This window comes from Melopsittacus undulatus, chromosome 2 (genome assembly GCF_012275295.1).
Source record: "Melopsittacus undulatus isolate bMelUnd1 chromosome 2, bMelUnd1.mat.Z, whole genome shotgun sequence".
NCBI lineage: Eukaryota > Metazoa > Chordata > Aves > Psittaciformes > Psittaculidae > Melopsittacus > Melopsittacus undulatus.
The window spans coordinates 113,760,341-113,788,148 of NC_047528.1; the positions used below are offsets into that span (position 1 = coordinate 113,760,341).

The window sequence follows — 27,808 nt, forward strand, 5'->3', positions numbered from 1 at the left end:
TTTAACCAGTTGTTACTCTGGACTGTTAAAACTGATGTACTTCAAAACTGTCAAGTTGGATCTATGAATTATTATACTTGTTAAATTGGTTCAAATCAGTGCAGTTCGTAGAGTATGAATGTTATACATGTCTGTTTCTATGTGAAATTAATTACTAGTTCACTTCCTGGATGATGGAAGGGAACTTAACTGCACTGCTATAACTGTCACCCTGATAACTGAGAAATGTTTGTTTTATACAATATCCGCAAACTTTCTCACTGGGCTGACACCTGTGGAAGGATAACAAGGTATCTGTATATAGGACATCTATAAACTGCTCAATGAAGTGGATAATCAGTTGCCACTACTGTCATTTCAGTGCTTGCAGATGAAACTTTAAAACCAGTGAGGTAACTGATATTCTACTGGAAATTTTTGGCAACAACTTGTTATGAAATTGATTCAGCTTTTTCTTGCAGTAACGTTGGTGAGCACAACACTTTGGAATCAATTCATAGTCATTCGAAGTTGTATTGGTAACCAAAGGAAGCTGCAATCAATTCATAGTCATTCGAAGTTGTATTGGTAACCAAAGGAAGCTGCTTTTATAAAAACACCACCACAGCTCACCAAAAAACGCTACCTAAAACCAAACAAAAAAACTTCCCATCAACTTGTCATTCTTGGTGTTACTTAATGTAAAAAAGAACAATAAAAATCCAGGGATAGGAGAGAACTGGAATCTTTCTGGCTGCCTTTTACTCAGTCCTGTGCTGGCATTGCAGTGTTTGACAGCTGCTAGCTGGCAAGTGTAGGCAGTGGGAACAGGTTATTGACTTACGAAGTCAAATACCTAATGGTGACTTTGTTCTTGTATGGTGTTGTGAAACGTCAGAGTTTTTGAGATCATGTTACTAAGACGAGATATGAAACCCTGTTCTTTGTTTTCTCTGGGGTTTTTTTTTAATGCATCTGTAGTTTTTGATAGGTTTATTTTGGTTTCTGTAAATCACTTGAGCACTAATTTTATTCAGCTGGATATGCTATTGCAGTTGTGCAATAGCTGTTTGCTTGACAGCCCCACTCCCCTCTTTAGATACATTTTTTTCTCAGAATAGCATCTGGCTGTCGCACTACAGTGGGACTAGATCATCCAGTCTACTGCTATTACAAAGAAAAATGAGGCTTGACATATTCATGTCAATTTGGCAAGATGCCTGAATCATTATGCTCAATGAAATATGTGATGTTTCTAGTGGTAATGTAACCTGCAGGAACATTCGCAGGAGAAACTTCAGGCACTGCAAAGTAAATGCAACCTTTAGTTTAGACTGGGAGGTTTAGATGGTGGTACAAGTCACCTGGTCAGTCTGGAGCATGAGGTTGCAGTTTAGTAGAATCACAGAATGGTTTGGATATAGAAGGACCTTAAGATAATCTAGTTCTAACTCCCTGCCATGGGTAGGGACACCTCATGGTAGACCATGTCACCCAAGGCTCTGTCCAGCCTGGCCTTGAACACTGACAGGGATGGAGCATTCACAACTTCCTTGGGCAACCTGTGTCAGTGCCTCACCACCCTCACAGTAAAAAACTTCTTCCTTATATCTAACGTGAACTTCCCGTTTCAGTTAGAACCTATGACCCCTTGTCCTGTCACTACAGTCCCTAATGGAGAGTCCCACTCCAGCATCCTTGTAGGCCCCCTTCAGATACTGGAAGCTGCTCTGATGTCTCCATGCAGCTTCTCTTCTCCAGCCGATCTCCACACAGGAGGTGCTCCAGCCCCCCGATCATCCTTGTGGCCTCCTCCAGACTTGCTCCAACCGTAACTTTTTTCAACACGTTTCATGGTCTAGAATTTGCTGGTTGTGATCCTGGGAGAATTTCAAATGCCTTTTGAGTTTAAAAGGAAAAAAAAAATCTCAAGGAAATATCTGTGGAACTTCCTTTCATTCAGTAACAAGTAAACAAACCAGCAACAAGCTTTATTTCTGAAGCTGCATGTATAGTTTTGAGTAAGTTGTGTTTACTTACTGTTCTTTGGTTCTCTAGCAGGTTTACTTTGAACCTTCAAGGGTTTGTAGTATGGAACTTTTAGAAAAAGCGAACCAAGTAATATTGTCTAGTGTTCTAGTAACTAGAGAACATGTGAAAGTATAAACCAATTAAAATATCCCTTAAATTTCACATTTCACACATTTCTTTTTCTATCTGAATTCTGTTATTTAAGAAGAAATTCTGGAACCTCTGCAGACTAAGTGGAGTTCTTCCAATCTGCCTTGAAAAGTTGCCTTCAACTGCATCAACCATAACCTTGCCTCACCAGCTTTCAGGTGGGTCAGTAATGCTTAAAATAGAATGCCCTGTGAGAATTAGAAAGCTTTATATTTACTTCAAACTGTTCAAAGCCATTTGTGGCAGATGGTTTTTGGTTTTATATTTTATTTTCGGTTTCTTCTCTACCTCTCCTTTTTGTAGACTTGGTTAGTTATTTATAGCAATTTGACCCTACAGGTTTCAATTTAGTGCTCAGTAGTTGAAATAAAGCAGAGCTGTAAAGGTAGCAAGTGCTATCCAATTGTGACATCTAAATCAGCATCACCATCTTCTTTTCTATGTGGAGACTAGAAAGCTGATGGGGAAGGGAAGCATAGGAGGAGTTAGATGGAAGTGTAACCTCGGAAGTTTTTCTTTTGTTCCTTTATGTCATGCTGTTCTTCAGATCACAGATAACTGTTGCCTCAACCTTTCTCCCACAAAGGTTAGGTGTGGTCCAAAAACATATTGTGCTGGTGGGTGGCTAATATTGCTTCATCTTCTTTTAACCCATTAAGAATGACTGAACTTTAAGAAGTGTGAGTAAATAGAAGCCTCCATAAAACTTCAGTCCTCAAGAAGAGAAGCTACTTTAGGCTTTGACAGCTGCCTTAAATACCATATTTTGTGTTCTTTATTCTTTCACCTGTTCTCTCTGGAATCTAAAATTGTACTATCTGAAGGTGACATAATGTTTATAGGGGAGGGAGTTAAACTTCCATTTTGTAGTCCGAGTGCTTGATTTTGCGTTATCTTTACTCTAGGGTTGGAAAGAACTTCCAACTAATATTAACTTTCATGCATGACAACAGCTGCAAGGATGTGACCTTTTGCCACAGCATTAATCTTCAGAAATAGAGTCTTTCTATATAAAATTGTTGTGGGTATGTGTTCGGCATCCTCTAGCATACACAGAGGTTCTTCAAGCAGGAAAACCACAGCAGTTACTTGCTGGCTTGGGCAGAGCCTAGCCAGTTAGGCTATTTACTGAGGATTAATATGTTTACCAGCTTAGTGAGTCCTTGGTGGCCTGAAAGCTAAAAGGTAGGAAAATACTTGATTCTTGGAGTAGATTAATTCTTGATCTTACTGAGTCAGCATCTTACAGCTCCACTGTTTTTTCTCAGATTTTATGCCTTTTTGATTTGCTCATTAATTAAGTTAATGTCTCATCAATTTCATTCTTTTTCTTGCCTTTTGTGGCTTATGAGATTATCCTCTTGTAAGGTAACAGTTTGGCTTTGGAGCTGAGCCAGAGCTCGCATTGGACTTTGCGTCATAAAGAGTTGGATCTCCTGATTTGATCTTGGGGCTGCGTGCTTATTTACTCTGGACCAATGTTTCTGAAAGTATTAGTTCTGAACTTCTCAAAATAAATGTAATCTTGTTGCCTACAGCCAGTGAAGGAAAAAAGTTGTGGATTGTTCTCTAGTTCTAGAATTTCCATTAATCAAATCAACAATGATGTCTTGTTTGAGGCATTTCTTTGTTATTATAACTTATTTGTTAAGGAAGTTGCCTCTTTTTCATGAAGAGGCAAGGAAGTTGCCGTAATAATTTGAGCTAATGAAACAGATTAATCTTAGAGGAATCAAATATATGACTACAGCTGTCCATGGGCTGCATTTTATTGCTGGGAATTCAGAAAGTTGACAATAGTGGTGGCAGAGAAGGAAGAAATTTGACTTTACATGTTGGGTGTATATGTGATTGTATTAAGTAAATTAACAGAGAAAGATAATATTGTTTGCTATATGCTGCTCATAAAGCTATCTGAAAAATCTGAGATTTGGTTGAAGAAAATTCAGAGGTCAAATTGCTGAGACATTTTATATCCCCACCTCTTCCATTATTTTAGATGCAGGTTTTGGGCTGCTGCACTTCATGTATTTTCTGTCTTGGTCATGTCAAGAGTAGTTTGTCTCCAGCTCATCTGTTGTTGCCTACATCTTAAAGCCTGAATATGTATTCTGTAAAAGATTTTAATAGTAAAGTATTTTACTGATACTGGAAATGGCATTCATAGCTATTAATCATCATTGCATTGCTTTGCTTTAATGTGTTAGTTTTATTATAGGTTTATGAAAAACATCCATGATAGTTCTAGATGTGTATACTAGATGCTTTACTATATGCGAGTCTTAGATGTATGTACTACTGAAACTTTGCTTATTTGCTATGTTTTGTTTCACTTGTATCCTGACAATATTTTTATTGCAGATGTATATGAAAAAGGATTTGCTTTGCAGTTCTTGAAGAATGCCAAGTCATCTTTAGCTGACTTCATTGTAATGTGTAAGAGCAGTTTACACATCACAAATTCCTCTTTTATACTTTTTATTGCATTCTGTTGTGTTTTCCATCACAATGCTAACATTCTTACTTTGTTCATGGATCAGTCATTCCTTAGACTACGTGCTGAATTTTGCTAACCTACCTGGCTATCAACAGTATTGTTTTCCCAGTGGGAAAGAAGTTGCAGTTGGGAAGGTGTTGTTCAGAATGGAGCTTATCACTCATATTCTTTGCAGTTTGCTTATATATGAGGAAAGCCCACTGCATAATTTATGGCAATGATAGCTACATCCTTGTAGATACTCAAAAGCTGTATGGACATGGTCCTGAGCAACTGGTTTTAGGTGGTCCTGCTTGAGCAGGGGGTTTGGACCAGATGACCTCAAGAAGTCCCTTCCCACTTCACCCTTTCTGTGATTCTGTGACAGGGGCTATACTCTCTTCTGATGTGCAAAAATCTGCTTTCCATATTCATAATGTACTGAGCAGTGTGAGCCTTGTATTGTTACATGGTTTGGGTGAAGAGTTACTAATCCAGAATTGCTTTTTTCCTGGCCTTTTTTAAAAGGGAAAAAAACCCCTGAACACCAAATTATCTGCCTCTTGAAGCAAAACTCTGTCGTTTATGAGCAGGGTGGGTTATATAATGTGGAAACTTCTTAAAAGCATCTGCCTTAAAAGGAAGGCTAAATAATTTGTCACACAGTTGTCTTTCATCCTCTGCTTTATCGACAAGATTAAAGAACTCTGGGAATAAAGAGATACAGTTTTGCTCTGTTGTACAGTGTAGATTAGACCACATGTCATGATTTCCAGGTATTTTGTTGTGCTATCTTTAGTTACTATTTTGGCTGATTTTGCCAGGCAGTGAGATGTAAAGCTTTGCTGCTTATTACTTGTAGCCAGTCCTAGTGGTGCTGTATGAGAGAAGACCTTTATAGAGTATTTCTATTTTAATTAATCTAATATTACTGTTTAAAGTGTATCCACACTGCAGTCTGTGTCCTCTTGTATGAAATCCTTTTGAATCACAGTATAAATGCTATACGTATTTGTTTTTTTCCCCTGAAATAAGTAAGGACTATGCTTAACAGAACAATGATCAGCTCCTGCCCTGTCAGGGGTTTTCTCATGGCACATCACAAAATAACTTCTGAAAGCAATTGTTATTCTGAGACTGAGTTCAAATTAGTTTTTTCCCCTGTTGTTGCCCCATAATTCTTCAAGTTTTTATGAAGCAGGCCTATGTTTTAAACTCATATGGTAGATCCCAGGGTTTTACCCCTCTTCATTTTCAAGCCCTTTGCCATACATTTTAGTGCATGGCTTATGGTGCCATGAATATTAACTACTATTTTAAAATGCATTGATAGACAAGTATCAGGTTTTGCCATATAGCTATATGGTAACAATTATAGGTGGAGCGGGAAAATGGATCTGAGCAGTATGTGTGAATTTCCAAGATGGTATTTTAAGCAGTGCTGCTTCTGGGATGTGCAAAGCAACTCTGGCTGGGGGAGTAAAACAGCATTATGGAAATGTGGTAGCATGTGTCAACAGAACATCTGTGTGAGGGTAGTAGCTTCCTTAGAGCTCTGTAGGCCCTGCCAGAGGGTTTCCTGTGTAGAGAAGTCTAGTACCATCTGCTTACCTGAAAGTTTGCCATCTCTGAGTCTACATTATCTGATATTTGCTACTTTCATTTTGTGATGGCCTTTATTTCGTTACGTGTATTTTTGCTGTCAACTTATTTTATATGTGAACAATTGAGAATTTTTAGACTAAGACCATACTAATATAATGTCTATTGCTTTAACTAGCTAATTTTGTCCAGCTGTTTTTCTTCAGATGGTGAGAGTCTGGGGTTTACTGCAGGAGATCAGGCTGCTGAGAAGACTTGTGGTATGAAAGGAAGGAGCTACCATGCTTACTGTAGTACCCCTTTCGAACACAGACATCAGGAAGAGGACATTGCTTCAGTTAATATAATTCTCATTTTTCCAGTGTAGGAGGTGGGCAAAAGGAAAGAAGTACCTGACAAGGAATAGGAACCTGGATGGGGAATTTAAGCCCAGGGGAGGCAGAGAGCCTTGGTGGTGGTGAGGAGAAGCAATGAATTTCTTTCTTAGAAAGCTGAAGATGGGAACTGCACACAGAGATAATTAAAAGGGGTGGGATGACTGTGAAAGAGTGCTTTTTGCTTTCTTCCCCTTTCCCCTAAGAACAAGATCGATGTTGTTGTGAGGCGTAAGAAGAGGTAGGTATTGGCTGAGTGAGATATCAAAAGCTAATCACAGTTGCCTTGGGGAAAGGAGATATTTGAAGCAATTTGGTGCTCACTGAGGCATAAATAAAATTTAGGGTGGTAGGGAGTGATTCTTACTTAAGGGAGGAAGCAGTATCATTAGGATAGACTAGAGAAGAGGAAATGTGGCTGAGTGAGGGGATAGGGGTGATGGTAAAGGAGGGAATAACTAGTTAATGGCCATGTGAGTCTGTGCAGAAAACATGTTCCTTATAGCTTGGGCTCTAATTTAACATCCCTGAACATGCAGGTCTATAACACTAGAAGCTCATGCTCTGTTCTGCTGTGTCCCCAGCCACTTAATTTTGCTTATAGCCTTGCCCCAAGAGCAGCGTTTAGGCAGTCAGACAGTTAGGAGACCTGATTTGGCCTGAAATGGTCAGTGGTTGTCCAGCAGGCTCAGCTTGCTGCTAGCTGACTGGCTTGTCTGATTTCCAGAGTACCGGCATAAGGAGTAAGGGAGCTTGCTTTTGTAGGGTGATTAAAGCCCTGAAAACGAGTGATTCACCACAGAGATGGTGACCCATGCAAAGAATATAGAGTCATCCTTTATTCTGTAAACCAGTATACGAAATATTTTTGTTATTACTATTAATGCTGCACTCATATGCAACCAATCTTCAGCATAATAAATCAGCAGTGTGTGTGGACATACAACATCCTTCATATGCTGGTTGCCTGGTTTTACAGAACCATTCATTTTTTAGCCATTAGTGACTCATTGCCGTAACACCAGGGAAGCTGTGTTCCTGGGCACTATCTGACCGGTGATCAGGAAAGGGGACCCATGCTGATGGTGAGCAACTCTTACACATCTAGGTATATTTTCTTACCAGTCCATACTGGTGGATTTCTCTGTCTCAGGCATACAGTGAAGACAGTGTCATCTCCTCTCTGACTGGAAGTTGCATCTACGGATGGGTCTCCTCTGAGTTTGTCAGAGGAACTTTCCGAAGCTTAACCTGCCATGGCCTGTGCTTGTATTGGTGATCTCTGCTCAAGGTGCTGTGTGCATCGCCCACTCAGTCCATTCATCTCACTGTGATTTTGGCCAGTAGTTTTTAGTTTTGCTGTACTACTGTTGGCTTTGACCTCGGCGCTCTACAGTTAGTTTCATTTATTGTTATACAAGTCACTTTAAAGCTACCATTTACACATTAGTGTAATGGTAGACTCTGTCAAGCTCTGTTAAAGGAAGACTGTGTGGACTCAGCTGTAGAGGGAAGACTGCTCCTGCTTCTTTACCAATGTTAGCTTTGGCTGTCATCTGACCTCACCGTCATCTAAGTCAGGGAGATAACTGTGCAAAAAAGCCAGCCGCAGAACAAACAAATGCCAAGGAGAGCGTTCCCAGTCCTCAGATAGCTTACTGTGGTAAGGCACTCAATCAGGTCACCAGCCACTGACAAGTGACAGAACGGTTGCAGGCTTGAGTGGGAGCTTTCACTTGGCAGTAGCTAGGTATTAATCAGCTTAAATATAATGTGGAACTGTAGCTGGAGTCTCTTTTTTCCACTCTGTCAAGGTATTTTTTTCTCTTCCTCTGTTGTTGACCTACATAGTAACTGATAGAGACTGACAGCCTCCTGCTATTAGCTGAATTGGTGAAGCCTCTTACGGATGTCAAACACCAGACTTACCATTTTGAATCACCAGGATGTTAAAATGATTGTCATAATTTTTAGTGATTACTGGTTCTTAGTTCCCTCAAAAAAACCCCAGACCCTGCCCTCAAACACACTTCTATAGAGCAAGTGTTTTCTGGCACCCTATTTTTTTTTCTCTAGCATTTCTAGCTCCGTTAAGGTTACTTACCTCACCCTTTTAAGTCTGCGCAGTATTACCACTTGCAGTTGGTGTTTAACTTTATTTTTCCCTGATCTTTATTATTTGAATCTAAAGAAAACATTCAAGCCCCGTTTTTAACAAAATAAAGTCAAGCTAATGATATAAATTGGGGTAATAGAGGTGTTTTCTTGTTAACTGTGTTTGAAAAATTTTCTTGTTCTGTTTTATGGTTCGCTTGGTCTACAAGAGTAGACCAGGAGTTATCTTCTTTCTATTACTATATATTTAGTGTGGGTTTTTTTTTTGGCAAATTCTTTTCAACTATGTCTCTTCTTGTTCTTCATTCTAAAACAAGCTTATAATGTCTATGTGGAATGTCACAGAAGTGTCATCTGTCTACCACACATGGAGAGTGAGGCTAAACTGGTATATTAAATGTTTAATACGTATATATTTAGCGCTTCTATTGCAAGACATTAATGCAGCTTTCTCTGTGATGTTCTTGCTTAGTGATTTCAGCAAGCCTTAGATATCTGCTGGAGGAAAGTTTTCAAGCTATGTCTTGTGAAGTTAAACAGGTAAAATCCTGTTTCTCTTTTGCTTAAATGTTCTCTCATACACTGATGTTCCTGTATCTTGGGTGAAATGTTAGGAAACTCTTCATAGCTTGTTAATCAAACTATACCATATGATTTGTTATTAGATTAAACTACCTGATCAAGAGCATGCTATAATCCATAGATGTGCTAAGAAATTCTTTTTTTTTTGTCATGTAGGTGTGCAAAAGTAAAAGGAATTTCTTGGTTGACTATTGCACCTACTTCTACCTTTTCTGTTTCTGGAGGCTGAGTCCTTTCAGTCACTCCTGAAGACTTCCTGCATATCTCCAGGAACTTTTTTTTTCCTCCTCTGGGAATGCAAAAAGGGGGATTTGTAATTCTGGAGGCAAAGATCAGAAAAGAAAGGGAGAGCAAGGATGCTGTGTGTAATGCAGATTTATGATTGGAATTCATTTGTTGTTGCTTCCTTCTGGTTTCTGCTCCCATCTGCTCCCAGAAGTAGTGCTGAAGATGGAGTGCAAGCTTCCTTAGAGCGTACACTGAAACAGTTTCTGATGCTGTGCACAAATGGACCCATGACTCATTTTCTTGGGGTAAAAAATTATGTAAGGACTATATATTTCAAAAAAACAATCCTTTTCACTCCAGAGAATGTTAAAATGTTAAGTACTGTAGGAAGTGCTAGTTCTGCATATGCACATACAACTCGAATCTGGCTTTTCGTGTGTTCAGAAGGGTGAGAATTAAGGTGTAGCAGAAACCAGTAACATTCTTGGTTTTCAAGCATTTGAATCTAAAATTAGTCTTTTAAGTCTGGCTAATTTTAGGGTTCTGTTTAATATTGGGCAGCTTAAGTAGGATTGTGATTTTTCGGGGAAAAGTTGCTATCAAAGCAGGTTTGTTTTATCATTGTGAAAAAAATAGTGTTTACAATTAGTTTATTTTTCTTTATTCTATAAAAAAATCAAAAACTTCTGTAAAAATTGTAGCATGATGCCGTCTGAGAAATATAGGAGCTTTGAGTGGTACGGAAAATAGAGGAATGCTTCAGACTACAGCAATTTTTGCAACATAGGCCAAATAATTTTTTCCTTTCTGGCTTGTGTTGCTGGGTTTGTGTGGTGTTTTGGTTGTAGTAGTTGTGTGTTTTCCTTCCTATTGGAAACTTAGGTTTTGGCAGTAGTAGTAGACTAGCCATAAAATAATATTGAAGAGTTTGCTGTGTAGTGGGAGTGCTCTGGTTTCTTTCATTTCTGTTTGAGCACCTGCCTCAATATCGTATTCATGCCATCAACATCAGCAGGATTGCATTGTCCTATATGTAAATGTGCTTATCTATAAAAGTCCCTCCTTCAGTAGGAAGCAGAGATGATGAATTGCTCTGGGATGAGAACCCAGTTCATTGCTTTCTCCGAACCACATGACCAGCTAATGTATTATTCTGCCTTGATCAAAATGTTTTTTATATCAGTGAATAATACAGTATGCAGGGTGTTTGTCCACCGTCTTAGACTTGACTTGAATATTAATTTCTATATATGTGTCTAAACTTGTACAATAATAGTGTTTCCAGCAACTTAAGAGTGGTTGATAGTAGAAAATTCTGTATTTTGACATGGCTAATTGTAGTAGGCTTCTGTAGTTTTCAGTTAAAATTGTCCTGCTGGTTTTTGGTACTGTTGGAATCCTGCATCAAAATAGACTCTTAATTTCCATATTGGGAGTTTTATCCTACCCAATTCTCCTGACTAATGTTAATTTCTTATTCTCGTACGGTATATGTATTTTCCAATCTTGCTGCTTGTAAAGTTCTTCTGCCTTTATTACTTCAAAAAATAACCATAAACCTAAATCAGTCTTGGGGGGATACTCACTGGAAAGGAAGATCTGATGCTGTAGTCAGTTTGCTGCTGGGAGACAGGAAGCTATTTTAAATCCTCTTACACAGGGCAGGTGGCAACATTCTTATTCAGCTTTCTTGATAAACATGAAGAGATCCTAAACATCATAAACTTTTATTAAGTTTTTAGCTTTTCAGTGTCCTTTTTTAGAATGGATTAATATTTTTCTCTCTAATTTAGCATGGTAAATGCTTTGAGAGTCAGATTTAAGACCTTGTTATGCAGAGGATTAATATTTTGCACAACAGTATTAGCTGTAGCTGTTAAATGATGTATCTTTAATCAGCCAAAATTATGAAATAATACCTATTTTTGAATTTGTTAGTTCCTTGAGGCAAATGTAACTGAACTCTTTTATAGCATAGAAGCAGAAAGGATCTAAATGAGATATATTTGATAGAGCTGTAGTGATTGTAAACTCTATATTGTTGAACTTTATGCATCTATCACTTAAAAATGTTTTTGTACCCAAATGACATTAAGACACTAAAAACTGAATGAGTTTGATTGCATGTAGTTGAAAACTTCTGTAAAGTGTTAGATGTAATTTATAGCATTTATTTGCTCTTCACTAACGAAAGCTGCATTCACTGCTGTTATAGTCTTTAAAAAATTATCCTTTTTCTTCCTGAGATAGTTCATCTGATTCTTCTAAAAAATCCTCTTTGGCTAATATTATGTAACTACAAAACTAAGAAATTCCATGTAACCTGAAAATGCTTATCTAGTGTCTAGTGACACTTCTTAGTGCTGACAGATGCCTGGCTGCTAAAATAAACAAACAAACAAACAAACATATAATCTACTTTTCTTCAGTAGTAAAACTTAAGCTGACTTTACCAGCTACAACAGTGCTTTCAGGTCCCAAGAAAGCTACTGACTTGAGCTTGGCTCCCTCCTTTTTCTATGTTGATGTTTGGGATTACATGGCTGCTGAAGATGGGTGAGGAATCTTTGCTTATGGGCACAGCACTTGACAGAATCTCAAGATAAATTTTTCTAGTTCTTCAATTCTTATCATGTTAACATTCATAACATAGGAGGCAAATAATTGCCAAAGGATGACCTCTTGCCTGCATGTATTATTATTATTTATTTATTTTTTAATTCAAAAGTTATACATATTCCTGCCTGTGGCAGGGGTTCGGAACTGGATGATCTTTAGGATAGGATCCCTTCCAACCCAAACCAGTCTGGGATATTCCACACAGGGTAATGGAATTTGTACTGTTTTATACTTAACTGAAAGGTATGCTTTGTACTTTTTGTTATCAGTACGAAAGAAAGTGAGAGATGTCTTATGTGTTAGTATATTTTACTAATGAAATATTTAAATGGGTGTTGTTACCTTATAATTTATGAAGATTCTCTCCATGTTCAAAAAACCTTATAAAAGATACCTACCAATAATACGGATTTTTCCTGCTTTCAGTTTCACAGAGGACTTGCTCTTCATGCATAAGGGATGTGCTTCAACTCTCCACTCCCTTTTGCACTTTCTGTGTGCCTATTCAGTCTCTGCTTCTGAAATTCTTGCTAAATGTATTCCTTGAGTATTTCTTTTGTACTTCTTCCAGTGTTGCTTCCAAAGATCCTGCCTCGGTTACACGAAAAAGAAAAGCAATTGGGTAGACACAGATACAGAAGCAGCAATCAGCAGTGGCCTTCAATGATCAGCATGGAAATTCATGAGTTTATGCACCCAGAAGTGGCCATGTTTTCTTTCTGTTGTGCCTAGAAAAATACATATAATGAATTACAAATTTTGCAGGAAAAATATACAGAAAGAAAATGTAAAGATGCAAGTAGTTAAGTGGACTGTCATTCTAACAGAATTGTTGGGTGAACAGAACAAGATCTCAGGGCCTTTAGCTGTATGAGTTAAAAAAAACTGCATTTAAAATTCCTTAGTCTGTTTCTGTTTATTTTAGGTGTAGTCAGGTTTTAGGAAATAGAAAGAATACCCAGACACTGGCAATCTGGGCAATGGAGAATTTTCCATTGCTGAACAAAAGATGTGGGAGGAAGATTAACAGTAAGTCACAGTTCATTTGGCTTGAAGGTTGACATGCAGCTACAAAGAAATGTCAAGAGACTGAGGTTTTGGTTTAGACAAGACAGCAGATGTGAAACAGCACTTGTCAGGCCACACCTGGAATACTGAGTTCAGCTTTGGTCCTTGCTCTACAAAAAAAGATGTGGACCTGCTGAGATGGTCCAGAAAAGGGTCACAAAGGTGACCAAAGGACTGGGAAGCCTGCCAGATGAGGAACAGCTGAGAGAGCTGTTTGTTCAGCCTCGAGAAAAGAAGGCTCAGGGGTGACCTTACTACTACCATGTTCCAGTATTTAAAGAGTGGATACAAAAAAGATGGAGACGTGGAGTCACATGGGGAAAGACATGGGGTAATTGACATGGATTACTCCCGGGGAGATTCCAGCTGGGCATGAGAGGAACATTTTTCACAATGAGAACAATTAGCCATTGGAATAAACTCCCCAGGGAAGGGGTGGATTTCCCAGCACTGGACACTGCTAAGATTTGGCTGGACAGTGCTGGGACATGTAGTCTAGGTCATGCTTCGCCTAGGAACATTGGACCAGATGATTCTTGAGGTTCTTTCTAATCTGGTATTTTATGATTCTATGATCTGTGAATTTCCATCATAGAGATGAGAGTTTGAGAGCAGTGATGAAGGTGGCTAAAGGCTGGGATTCTTGGTCTGAGATTTTGCTGCAGAAGAGATCAGTTAGGGGCATCATTTATTGCACAGAAGTGGAAGGAAGTTTAGTTTGGAGGAGGTCTACGTGAAATTTAAGAGGGTGCATTTAGAAGTAAAAGAGAGTGCCTATGTCAGCAAGTTAATTCTCTCCTCTGTAGCATGATCTAAAGGAGTTTAATGGTGAGAAGTGAGGAGGGCTGGCATCCAGCCTGGAAGCCATGCCTTTGTAGATGACCAAGGAAGCAAGCGAGCAGAGCTTAAGTCGGTACAAGTAATAGTAAAGGAAAGTAGAAAATAGGAATGTGAAGAAGATCAAAGGAAAGTGTGACAGCAAGAGAAAAACTTCTGATACTGGTTGGAGAGGGATAAGAGAACTTGAATGAGGACTCAGTCTCATGTTCTTTGTATTTAAGGAGCCGTACTCATGTCATATGCAAATGTAACCACTTCCTAGAAATAAATTCTACTGTCAACTTTGTCTGAAAGAAACCACTCGAGGAATTTGCAATTTGGGTTCATTTTCTGGGCAGTGAGGGGCATTACATATTTCTCCAGTGTCCTTGTGTTATATACTCCATATAGTAGGAGAACATGATGGGATTGTGAAGTGTGGATGTTATAAAATCATGTACACTGCAAGGCTGGAGGGAAAAGCAACTTTTATAGTTGACATATGAGATGGCTTTTAGGCAGACTTTCCATTTGCTTGGGGTGTTATGTTTTCGGTTGTTTGTTTGTTTGTTTTTTTAGTATTAGTGCCTATCTTTATTTCACTCTGTTGCTAAAAGTAGCCTCTGGTTGAAGATTAAATTTGAGAAAAGAGTAAAAGTTCAGAATTTCCACACAGGGTTTTATTTCTGGATGACAGACTTACATGAACATTTACGTGCTTTAACAGTTCTTGTCTATCTGCTGAAAATCCAAATGATAATAAACTGGGGGTCCTTTCACTCTAGTGATAAAGTGCTCTGCTTTTTCATATGAGAGAGCAGTTACTGGTGGTCACTTTTCTTGCCTCCATGCTAATTTTTGTTTCCTTTTTTGATCTTGAATCTCACAAAGTAATCTGAAAGCATTTTTGGGTTGTTTTACTCTTTTGCTATTGATTTCTGAAGAGCCTGCTGTGTCACGGCAGATAGGGGACACTTATGTTAAAAGTCATTGTCCTGGCAAATGAAACTTTAGTAGCTTTTAAGTTCGTAAAGCTAGCTACCGTGTGCATGATTAAAGCACAAGAAGTTTTGGTTAGTGATTTAGTTATCAAGCGTTATCATTTGTGATCTTTCCCTAATGGCATTTAGACAGCTTTGGAATGTTTTGTGCATAGTGCTTCTGCATAAGCAGCTGCAATGGTTATTTACAGGGATTGTTTTAAAAAATCTTGAACATGTTTCTAGTTTTGGATTCTAATTTAAGTCTATTTATAGTTCCCGCTGGCAAAAGAGAGTCTAATTGCAGATTTGTTTAATAATACTGCTTGTTTTAAAGTAGCTACTGCTGTTGTTTATGGTACTTGAACCTTTCTGTCTTGAGACTTCAGAGTAAACTGGAGGGGGGGAAAGGGGGGCACTAGAAGGAAGCAGCAGCTTTCTGTTAGGTAAGGGGTTTTGAAGATTTACTCAAAATACTCTATATTTTAAGAGTTTGCTTATGTTGCCTAGAAGCGGAGGTGGGGTGGGTAGTTGGATAGGGAAACTGTTTGACACATTTGGGTATATGTGTTTATGCTGGGACTCTTTCCAACCTTACATTTTTAGATGGATCCTATCTGAGGTCTCCTTTCTTTCACTCTGAGTATTTGAATGTGGTGCTATGTACATGCATTAAACTGTTGCTGACTCTTTCTTATGCTAGATGGGCAGCTTGTTGGTGTTTGGTTATGACTTGGGGGTTGTCAGCTGCTCACATGTTTTCAATCTTCTAATTCTCCTTATTCTGTATTTTCAGTATTCTGTATTTTATTCTGTATTTCAGAACTACTTAGTTCATGTTGCTTAAGAACTCAGAAGAAAGATGTGTGGCGGATGGCAATGCTGAGGTGATGGTGGCAGCCGCCATCTTGGGGGCGGGATAGAGTGGTGGTAGAGGCGGGATGTGGCGCTGCTGAGGCCACCTGCAAGGCAGTGCTCTTCCCATGGAGGCAAGAGCGGATGGTGTTGTCCTGCCGTGGGCTTTCAGGCAAGCCCTAGGAGGAAGGCAATCCTTGTGGCAGTATCTGGGCAGAACCGTGCTCCTGTCATCGCTGTGTAACAAGATCCCACCTTTCCATACTTGCGGGCAGTCATTTTCACCAGCAATGCCCTTCCTGCCGGAAGTGCTGCTATTGCACTAGGGAGCTGGCACCCTCAGGCCTTGCTCATGCTAAGCCCAGAAGGTGGAAGAGAAGGCTGCATGGAGACCTCATGGCAGCCTTCCAGTATCTGAAGGGGGCCTACAGGGATGCTGGAGAGGGACTGTTTGTTAGGGACTGTAGTGATAGGACAAGGGGTAATGGGTTCAAACTGAAACAGAGGAAGTTTAGATTGGATATAAGGAAGAAGTTCTTTACTGTAAGGGTGGTGAGGCACTGGAATGGTTGCCCAAGGAAGTTGTGACTGCTCCATTGCTGTCTGTTGAAAGACAGAGCCTTGGGTGACGTGGTTTAGTGTGAGGTGTCTGTGCCCATGGCAGGGGGGCTGGAACAAGATGATCTTAATGTCCTTTCCAACCCAAACCATTCTATGGTTCTGTATACTTGAATATATTTGATAAAATATGTCTTCAGCTGGAATGTAGAATATGACATTTCTTGTAGTTCATGCTGTCTCTGGTAATTGCACAGAGGATATTTCTGCAGAAGCTCTTGGACAATCTCCTGTAAACTTCCTCAAATACCTGTTGACCTTTCTCTTCATCTTACTGTTTTCTCATGTTTGTCTCAAAATGTCACTTCCTGGAAGACTTGGAGCCGATCATACAGTTAGTGCTAGAGTTTGTCATCTCTATTGAGTCTCGGTGTATTTTCTTAAAATACTTAGGTGTTCTGCTGAGTGACTGAAGGTGAGTAGACTGTCATTCAAATCTCCTTAATGACTCTAATTGTATTATAGCACTGTAGAAATCGGCAACTTTATGTTTCTATAGTGGATCCTGCAGTGTAAATAGACACGAGTTGAAAACTTGTTTTCCAATTTATGGCTGTTTCATGCAGTTTGAATCTAGAAATAGATGAAGATGGCAGAGTGATAGAGCTTTTATTATTACTGTTGTATGCAGCACCTGGGACTGAAAATAGAGAAAAGTTAAAGGCAAAATACTCATTGCACTTGATCTTGAAGGTGTGCAAAGCACATCATTTTAGTGAGTCAGACTTACTCCAACTACACGTACATAATTAATCTCTTTTGTATTTTTGGGGACGTGCATGTGAACCAGGGGTTTTACCAAGCCCTTTCCTATTTATAAGTAAAGCACACTCATCGTGAAGCATCGTCTTCAAATTCAGTTAATGTGGATATACCTTGCACATCTTTTTCTTCAGTTTTGAGATAAGCTGTTATCCTGTTTTTCTAAAAAATCTTTCTTTTGGAGAAAGAATTTCAATATTTATTAACAAAATAGTAGATCTGGTTGGAAAGACTGACACTTGCCTGCAGGAACTGTTTTGAAAATGAATACCGTACCTCCAAAATACATTATCCCCACACTGAAATATTTCTGATTCTTTAATGTTCAGCAATGTTTCATATTTCTCATCCTCTGTAAGCTATCTCTTTGGCTCCTGCACAGCATGCTGTCCCTTGATTCTGGGGAATGATGTATCTTGTTCTGGCAACCTCATTCTCATTTTCTTTAGCTGCATCTCATGCAAAGCCCTCTGCTAGTCTTGAAAAGCTTTCCAGACTACACATTTATGGTTTCAAATCTTTTGCTTGATAGGAAATTTCGGCTGCTTTTGTTACAGAATTGAGCACTTTACTGCCACAGCGAATGTAACTTTTGCAAAAATACAAGGAAGCTTATTTTCTCCTGTGAGTCACAATAGAAATAAAAGTTACCTTAAATATTACTCGTATTATCTCTCTTTAGAATAGTGTTTTGTCACTTTGAAAGTTGTTTCTTTGCCTTACAGTTGAGGGAGAGAAGCACTGCTACTGCTCAACAATGTTAATGAGTTTGGATTTGATAGTCAAAGTTGAGGAGCACAGTCCTTTCTTATTTATTGTTTGGGAGAAATGTGGATGTGCTGTGCTCCATGTTGAGAAAAGTGGCTGAGGAGCTTCTGTTTCAAAGCCTTTCAGTCAGTCCATCTGTTAAAAAGTTGCATTGTATTTCTAGTACTGAAATATTGGAAGGTAATAATGCTGCTATAACCTCTTAAAATGCAAAAGTAATAGCACTTCAGAAATATGGAAGGGCTAATAAAACATTCTGTGTAACAACACATTTTGCTGAGCCCATTTATGTTGCAGTACTGTGGCTTTCCCCCTGCATGCTAAGCACATTGGCCTGTAAACTTGTAGCTGAAGTTATTTTCTGAATGATGACAAGTGATACCAGATTTTGTCAACTTCAGAATAAAATGTGTGCCTAAAAGTCTCGGAGCTTTTGTGCCCAAGCTAAAGAATGGGGAAAAGAGTGTATAAATTTTACCTTAAAAATATACTGATGTCCCTGAGATAGCAGTCAGGGTTGGTGCACTGGGAGCATGAACCGTGAATATTTGGAACTGAAAGCTTGATTTATTACATTTTGACTTAAAATCAGCTTTTCCTTGGCAGAAGATTGTAAGTCATAAACCTTGCACAAAATGAATCAGTCTGGTGGGATTGTTCTGATACAATGGTATCATAACTCTTTGCAAGCTATTCATTATTAGCTTTGTTCTTTGACCTTCTTTTTGTAAAGGTGAAGCAATGCTTGTAAAAGACATTATATGATCTTGATCTGTGAGATTAATAAAACTAGTTCTGCTATACTTGCAAAGCTCAGTAAGATCTGTCCATATCCCCAAACATTCAAACACAGCAGCCCAGCAAGCTTCTTAACATTGATTTCAGTCTCTGGAAGCATTAGCAGTTCACCACAGACTTTGACAAGAAAATGAGGAGTATATTATATAATATAAATTGGGATATTTCCCCTACAGAATTTGTTAGAAATATTTGACAATGTTAGGTTAACAGTTGTCAATCTTGAGGTTTTGCTGGTTTGTTTTCCTGTAAACTTTTGGATTGGCTTTTAATCGCAGTTGTTCTGGATGATCACTGGGGGTTCCTTCCAACTGAACTTCTCTAATTCTCACATACCAATGAGGAGAAACCACCATTTGATATGTTGATATTTGATATGTTTTCAGTAAACTGGAACAAAACGCATGCAGTATGGGTCAAGTGGTTCATCCTAAAAGCAGTTAGCCTAAGCTTGAAGTTTATTACATGGCTTGCTGCTTGACTGACTTTCTTTCTATTATCCATTGTCTCTTCCCTAATGCTTTTTTGAGGAAAAAGTATTTTTGCCTGGGGGAGGAACTGGGAGGGAGTGTGGGTTGTTTTGTTGGGTTGTTTTGTTGTGTTTAACTAGTGCTTGTTTTAAATCCTTACAACTATTCTGGCTTACATTAGTCACTAAGCAACTTGGTATTTTAAAGAAGCTTGAAAAGGTTATGTTATATTGAGAGTCTGATGTGTAGCTTCCTGATGCCTTGAAGTATTTTGAGACTGGAATGAGCTGTTTTCGTCTCTTGTTTAACCCAGGCTTTAAAATGGCAAGCTGTATTTTGCATGTGAATCTCAAAATCTTTACTGATCATTAAAGATCATGATAGAAGATTGTGCTTTTATAACCAAGATGATGTTGGTTTTGTTGACAGTGAGTTTCAAAGCCATGCTTTACTCTGAAAGCTCTTATGTTCCTAAATAGCTTTATAATTAACCCTGCGTTTAATGTGTGAGGTTTATGGACGCACTGATTGGAACAATGAATTCTGAATTCAAGACAAAACATGTTGTGGTGGAGTTAGCTGCTCTTGCAGCTCCCAGCTTACTGGTAATAAAAAGAGTGGCTGTGAATCTTTTTTTTTAAATGGTGGTTACAGCAGATCTTGAGAAGTTGTGTACAATGTACTTATTGTGCACAAGACTAAGAAGAGCCCTTCTGATCTTATTTCTTAAACTGAATGATTGCTAGATGTGCCTCTGCACATGTCTGTAGTTGAAGTACAGGATGTAGGGCTTTTCCTCTCTAAATTCTTGAGTAGGCAAGCAAAGGTGCTCACAGATAAAACTCAATGATACATTTTTCCACAATAATATTGCTGGTGTGTGCAGTGTTCTTCTGGAGTTTATGGCAAAAGGACTGGAGGGTTCTGAACAAGCATAATAAAGTAAACTTGTCTGAGTCATTAGAATTACTTAGAGTAAAGCAGCTTGGATGTGGCTTCTGTTTTGAAGCTGTATTTTGTTTATAAGCAGTGTGGTTCTTATTAATGAGATGCTGACTAACATTTGTGTCTCTAGAGAAGAAGAGGAACGTCTGAGAAATAAGATCCGAGCAGATCATGAAAAAGCACTGGAAGAGGCTAAGGAAAAATTGAAGAAATCACGTGATGAGATTCAAGCTGAGATTCAGACAGAAAAGAACAAAGTAGTGCAAGAGTTGAAAAAGAAGGACAGCAAGCCACTGCCCCCCGTTCCTTTACCAAATCTTATAGGGATAAACAGTGGAGAACCAGCAGACCCGGATATCCGAGAGAAGAGGAACAAAATTAAAGAGGTAAAGATGATGATGATGTGGTTCTACCTGTTCTTGTATCTGATAGCAGTTATTTGGACACCGTTTAGTTGCTGTTATTATTTATATTAAAAACAGGACTACAAAATCTTTTAAAATAAACAATAAGCTAAAAGTGCACATCAAGTATTAATGAACATAAGCATTATTGCATGTGTTTAGTTGCAGGTTGGGGTGTTAATATTTCACTGGATAACAACTTCAAAGTTATTTTAAGGGTTTATTAAACTTATTGGTATGGTTTCAAAGTGGGTTTGCCATTAACACACAGAACAGCAACAACTGCATCTTTAAAGCAGAGACTGACTTTGTCAGTTTCTGGTCAAAGGAAGGGATATATTGGTGCAACACAAGAGACTTCAAAATGTTGAAAAAGTGGATTGAAAATATAAGGGAAAATAAAGACTTGCTGCTAAAATTTGCAGATTACTGAGTTATGACATGCTTTTCAAAATAATATTTAAATGGGTCTAAAACCTAGGATTTAATTTAAGTAGATTGTCTCATTTACCTGTAAAACATTCAAACCAAGATGCTGGCTTAGGCTTTTGGTTCTGTGGCAGATTACCTGGTGGAATTGCTGTTTCTGGTCTTACTCTTCCACTCCTGGTTGGCAGTGAGGTTGATTGTCCTCTTTTGTACTGGCAATGCCACTTTGCTATTATTAGTGCCAGGCATTTTCTGAGTCTGTACTTCTAGTGGGGATGGCAGGAACATTGTCCAGCAGTCTTTTTGTCCCTGCAGTCTCATTAGTTTTATGCCAAAAAATCGGGTTGAGGCCAGAGGTAGACAGGCCCGGGGTCTGTCACTAGAGAACACCTAGGACCACAGCACTTGGCAGTGCCAGCAGCTTAATCTTTTATTGTAATCTATATTTAATTAGCTCACAAAATTAAACAAAATAGGTCATTCATACCTGTCCTTGTAATAGGAAGGAATTGCAGCTGGGGAGAGTGCCATGCTGTGTGTAGATCCTCCAAGGTGGTATTTTACTTTGACTATTAATGATGACTAGATGAAATCCATCCTTACCAAATAACAAACAACTGCCTATGATAAGAGTGATGCATCATAGAGCTGTATCACTACTTGAATCTCTCAAGTAGCAAATCCTTCCCAGAAGGCATGCTTATTCTGTTAGGTACTGCAAAAGCACTTCTGACTGAGAAGTTGTATGTGATATTGGACCCCCTTGACCCTGCTTGGTTAAGGCTTTTCCCCAAAGTACAGCACTGAACTGTGGATTTCAAAAGGCTCTACTGCTTTTCAAAACTGGGTCCTGTGAGAATATATAGAGGATCTTGCTTTTCAAAATGTCTTGTGTAGGGTGAAGGTGAACAGTGAATGGTATTGTCATATAGTTGTCAATACTTCTTGATTTTAACTACAGATTACTGTATATACATACATTTGAGTGTGGCACTGACAGATTTAATGGATACAATAATACTGAGTTGACCAAGTAATGTGAAAGTACAGAGTTCAGTTAACAATGAAGAATCAGAAGAAATAATCAACCGAATTTCCTAGAGATCAAGCCTGGAATTAGAGGTAGGGTTGAAAATTAGTATTTGCATTTCTGAGATGGGTTGGTCAGAATGTAGCCTGAGAGGGGATGGGGAGCTATTGGTTAATACAGAATGGCAATTTTCTTGGTGACTTAAGTATGAAGTTTGAATAGCTCTTGCTGATCTAAACCTGAGAGTATAGCAATTTGTGAGTAAGGAATGCAGGGTAGTCTGTAAGTAAGAATAACTAAGTAGTAGCTCTGGTGATCCTTAGCTGCAGTTGCCACAAATCTCATGCTGTAAAAGGTTTGCTTTTTTGGGTGATCAGCCTACCTGTGAGTCATTTTGACAAGCTGTGTTTTTATTGTGTAACTTGTTGGTGGCTCTTATTGTGTCTTCTGACGTGTAGCTTTTCATACACCAAAGATTTTTGTGGGACTGTGCATTAGGTGGGTACTTCAGTTAGGATAATTCTGCACTTGTACTGATGAGTCTTCAGTAGTGTGACCACAGTGCTTGAACAGTCTAGGATCACACCAGCACGGTGGAAATTTGTCTTTGTTGTGTGAATTGTCTTCATTGAGTCAGTCTTGGTAGTACTATACCTACCAGGGGATCTCCAGAAATATTAATCTTTTCTGATGCAGGGCAGCAGCTTGTCAGTTCTACAGCTAGATGCGTGAAGGTGCAGAATACAGGAGTGGAAGGTGTGCTAGTGAGAATGGACAAATAATAATGCTGAAGAACCCATTGTTCATACACTGTCATTTTTGTTTGTCCTCTGGCTCTACTTTTGGATTTTGGCATCTGCTATGTTGCAAAGAATAGAGCCTGTCTCAGAAAACATACATCTACGGTGTCATAGGAAGAATATTTTGCCCAAAAATCTGTTTTTGACAACATCAGGTATTCACAGAAGGCTGTAGGAATTGCAGAGATGCAAAGTACATTTTAAAATATGTTATGATCATCACTGAGGTCTTCTGTCCCAGTTTTTTGTAACCAGTGTAGAATAATGCAAATAGTCTTTGTCAGTGAGATAGACTTAGCAAAGACAGAACAAGTTCCAGGAGACAGTATCTCTAACATGGGTCTACACCTAGCATATATAGCATTTCTGACATGCAAGACATTATGATTGCTTGGATTGAGACCAGAAAAAAATAGTACAGGGAAACTTCTAGGTCTTTGAAGGCTGCATAAATGGCTTCAGAATTGCAGGTGGTCCTGGCAAGGCATTTGGCTCATGCCTTGGTTGACTTCTAAGTGTTCTGATGCATATTTGAGGAACTTGCTTTAGGCTGTTTAAATTGGAGGGGGAAAAAAAAGTAAAAAAAAATTATACAGCTTACTTTGACTAGTATCAAACAGTGGTAAAACTACCCAGGATTGGGTTGACCGTTGGGGATAGTTTGTAACACGCACATGGACCTTTGCAGTCAGGAGAAAACCGGTAAACATTCAAACACAAAACCAGTGTTTTGCAGAAAATTTGTTGCTACTTTTTTTTTCCAAAACCCAACTTGGTAAAGTCCCTTTTAAACAGACCTCTGTATATGAAGCAGTTTTGCAGCACTTGAATATTTTTAAAATACATATTTTGATTTTTTTTTTAAAAGTGCTTATGAAAGTAAAAAAAGAAGTGTAAGGCTACTTGAGAGCTTTGTAAAGTGTCTGAAAGCTTTCTATAAGAAGAATGTTTCCTGAGCACAAAGAAGGAAGTGTCTTATGCTTATAGAATAAAACAGGAGCAGACTCTGCGTGTCCTGATTTTTGTGTCTTTTGGTTCTGACGTTTATATTTAGTATTACATTGTGTTCTCAATTGTAGCTCATTCACAGAATTGTATAATTCATCTATATTCTTAATACAAGCTATTAATTCAGATATTTCAATAAGGACCATTTATGAGTAGGCTGATTAATTTAGATTCTCAAATTGACAACTTTGAGAAGTGAAGATTTTCCATCTGCTTGCTGTATATGGTCTTGTAGCACTTCTGTAGTATATATAGTCCTTTAAATGGTACCAGTATTTTTTTCTGCAGTTTAAGTGTAATCATTACATGGTGCTCTTTATTTAATGAGTTGCTTCCTTGGGAAGGTAATTTTTACCCAGTCAAATAAGGAAAAAATCATAGTTCTTTTACCCTACTCAGGGTTCAGGTTCTCTTTCATTTCAACCTGAGATTTCACAATATTGTCTTACTTTGAGCATTCGTTTTTGATTCTTGTTAAAATAATTTTATATTATTAATCTTCGTTAACGGTCTAGATGATTGGACAGAATATACCCTCATCAAGTTTGCTAAAGACAGAACTGGGAGGAGTAGCTAATACACCTGCATGCTAAATGCTGTCCCTTTCAATGAATAAAGGGGATTATAACAACCTTCCTCTCTGGGGTACTGACTTGTGATTCACTGTAGATATTTTTTTTTCTCCCTCCCTGTAGATCCCATAGAGGTCCCAGGTATCTGGTTCCTCCAACTCTAAAGTCAGGTTTAATGAGAGAATAGATTCAAATTCAAAGGCTACTGCAAATGTATATGGCAAAAGATATGTGTTCAGAGAGCAAGACTGCATAAGCCTTATTCCCTTCAGAAATCGGGTTAAAAACAATAAGTGTCCTTTTACCTGTGTTATGTTTTGTGTGCTTACTGAGAAAAGAACTGTGCAGAAGATATATCATGTAGAGGTCTTTTCATGCTGTGTAGTTCCTCTTTTCAGAATTACTATTCATTTATGTTGTTGTACTTACCGTGTTTCTGACCTAGCCAAGTAGGCTGCCTTCTGTGACTGGGGTACCTTTTCCAGCATCCGAGACCAATCCAGAACAATTTTGTTATTGCTGAGTCTTTATACTCTTTTCATTTACTTGATCAAAATTACTTGGATTGCTGGTTGGTTAGGACATCAACTTTTAGTAATACATATCTATTGTGTTAATAGTTTTACATTGTGTTTTGTAGCTCACTGCTCCTCACACTGATCCCAATAGAAGTGAAGCTCAATAAGTATTATGACCTATATTTTTCAGTATTTAAGATAACATGCCCTGTTGTGTGTGTTTGTATAAAATGCATACACACAAGTGTTTGGTTGTATACATACAGATACATAGGTATGTGTATCTATACATGTAAGCACGCATTGTTTATTAAGTGGTTTTATTTGTACTCTTTGAATTCTCTTTGGATTCTCAAATATAATTCACCATGTTGACAGCTACCAAGTTGGCTTTAAGTAAGTTTCCCTGCGCTTTCTTTAATGCTTATCTTAATTTTACCACGAGTAAAATGCCTGTAACGTAAGGATGGACTCCCTTTGATCAAGCCTGTTGGAAAATTAATTCTTAATGTATACATTGGAATGAAAATTGTGCAATCGCCACTTTAGCCAGTCCAGGAAAGTTAGAAATAGACCTGCAGAAAGGTGTGTCCCAGCATGTTGGGATGATTGTATAAAGAACCCATTTTACATTTGTATATCTTCAGTTTTTGTCTGTGAGAAACTTTGTAGCTTAGTGTACTTATTTTGTTTGAACTGAAGAATGAAAATAAACCTCCTAATGTGGATGGCGCAGTATTCCAGCTGCACATCCCTATAGATTGCTTTGGTTACTAGCTTAAAATGTGCTGCTAATAAGGAATGCAGGTTTGTATTTGATGATATTTAAAATATGAGTCACTTTACTCAAGTTGTAGCAATTACTGAATTCTCCAGCATTTATGCATTCTTGGAAGCATGTTATAAATTCAGGAAGGTCTTCCTTATTAAAGGTACCTTTTTTCCAGACTATTGTGAGAAGCTGTCTTTCAACAATGAACTGGCACATCTGCAATATTTAAAATTTATAATTGTAAAATAAAGTCAAGAATACAAGGAAGTATTTCAAGGGAGTTGGAACTTAGACAATCTTTAAAGTCCTTTCCAGCATTACCTATTCTGTGATTCTGTTTCACTTCCCTAATATAATAAAGAAAAACTAGCAAAACCCCAGGTAAATGACTTCTCTTCAGAACTGGGTAAATCCAAAATGTGCTGTGATATCTGATTTGCCCTTGCTACAGAAATGTTAGTAGCAAAGATAATGAATTACGGCTAGATGGAAGATCACTGTATATTAAATTATACAAGATCTGTTACACAAGTGACTGCTTTTTGCAGCTGTGGAAACTTTGATTGGAAAGCAAGAACATTCTCTTAAATACAATAAAACTTCTACTTCTTGTAAATTATCATTACACAATTTCTGCTGTAGTACTCTCCATTTTCCCACAGTTCCATAGAATATATGTCAGCATGTCCTTTAACATAGTTTTCTCGATGTTAGATCTCAGATTTGCTGATACTAATGATGTCATTGATACACAATGAGCTACTTGTAGCTGATGAGTAACCTCTTATGGTGTTTTCCTTTAAGATGTAGACAATACTGTAATACCTGAAACTTGCAACAGTTTACTCTTGGTTTGCTCTGAGATGTGAATTCTTGATTTGCACTGGTAGCACTTAGTCTTATTTTCTGCTTTGTTACCAGAGGACTAGAGGTGACCAGCAAGACATCAGTTCTTGAAAGGGGTTCAAGGGGAGATCAAAGAGCTACAGATCCCTATGCCTGGTGAATGAGCTGCAGATTAACAGAAACTAGAACAGGGAATAGGGTGGTTGAGCACAGAGATATGTAAGATTTCTCAGTATATTTTTAATGATGTCATGATGGGCAAAGCTTTAGAAGATGCCTGAAAGAGTCATCAAGCATGTGGACAAGGGGAGGTATGGTTATATATATATATAACTTTTAAAAGCATATTTGGCATGATTCATCACTAACAACAGTTGAATTAAGCAGCCATGAGATGGAAGATTGTGTCCCTGCCTGGAGAAATTGCTTAGAAGGCAGTAACTGGAGAGTGCAGTTAAGTGGTGCTGGAGACCACAGAGGATGTGCATTGGGGATTCATGCTCTAAATTAGACAAATGGATTATGTAGAGTTTGTAAGTGGATAAATAGCAGTATGATCAACTTTTGCTGCCAACATGTAGATTTGGAGTAGAAAACAGAAGAACTGCAGAAAAACCTCATGGGACTGAGTGATTATCTCCCCTTTTATTTTTCAGCTGAACATAAAATGATACATATTCAGGCTGGAGAGGGAGGAAATTCCAACATTATGCTTAATATGAAAAGCTGTGAGGTGACTTATTACCACTTGAGAATGAGAGCTTGTGTTTATAGTAGCTGTTTGGAAATGTCACTGTAGTGCTTAATAGCAGACAAAAATGCAGATATTCAGTATTTTAGGAAAAGAGAAGAAAACAGGCAAGGTTTGTGCTCTAGCATGTGAAACTAAAGTTCTTCTGCATCTTGCATGCTTTCATGTAGTTCTAGTCTCTCAACTTCACAAAGGACACAGTAAAACTGGCAGAGATACATGGATAAGCTGATGAAGATGTTTAGATTGATGCCTGAAAAGGCAAGACTGGAAGAAGGCAGGACTGAAAGAAAGGAGCTGCTTTCTGTTGGCTGATAAGCATTTCTGGTTGTTTTCAAAGATGAGCTTTTGGAGCACCACAGGATCAGTCAAAAACCATGAGTACCTGTATCTCTTGTAACAGTGAGGACATGCAAAGTTGAAAAAAGCACTTGGCTTT

General features: G+C 38.3%; 1 protein-coding gene across 1 annotated transcript in view; it reads left to right on the top strand.

Moving 5' to 3' along the window:
* The window catches only part of MAN1A2 (mannosidase alpha class 1A member 2), a 128,110-nt gene that overhangs the window by 9,742 nt on the left and 90,560 nt on the right, over positions 1-27,808 (top strand). The window contains exon 2 of the mRNA XM_005146631.3: positions 20,370-20,625. Within this exon, the coding sequence (XP_005146688.2) occupies positions 20,370-20,625 (256 nt within the window). The remainder of the gene's footprint in view (positions 1-20,369; positions 20,626-27,808) is intronic.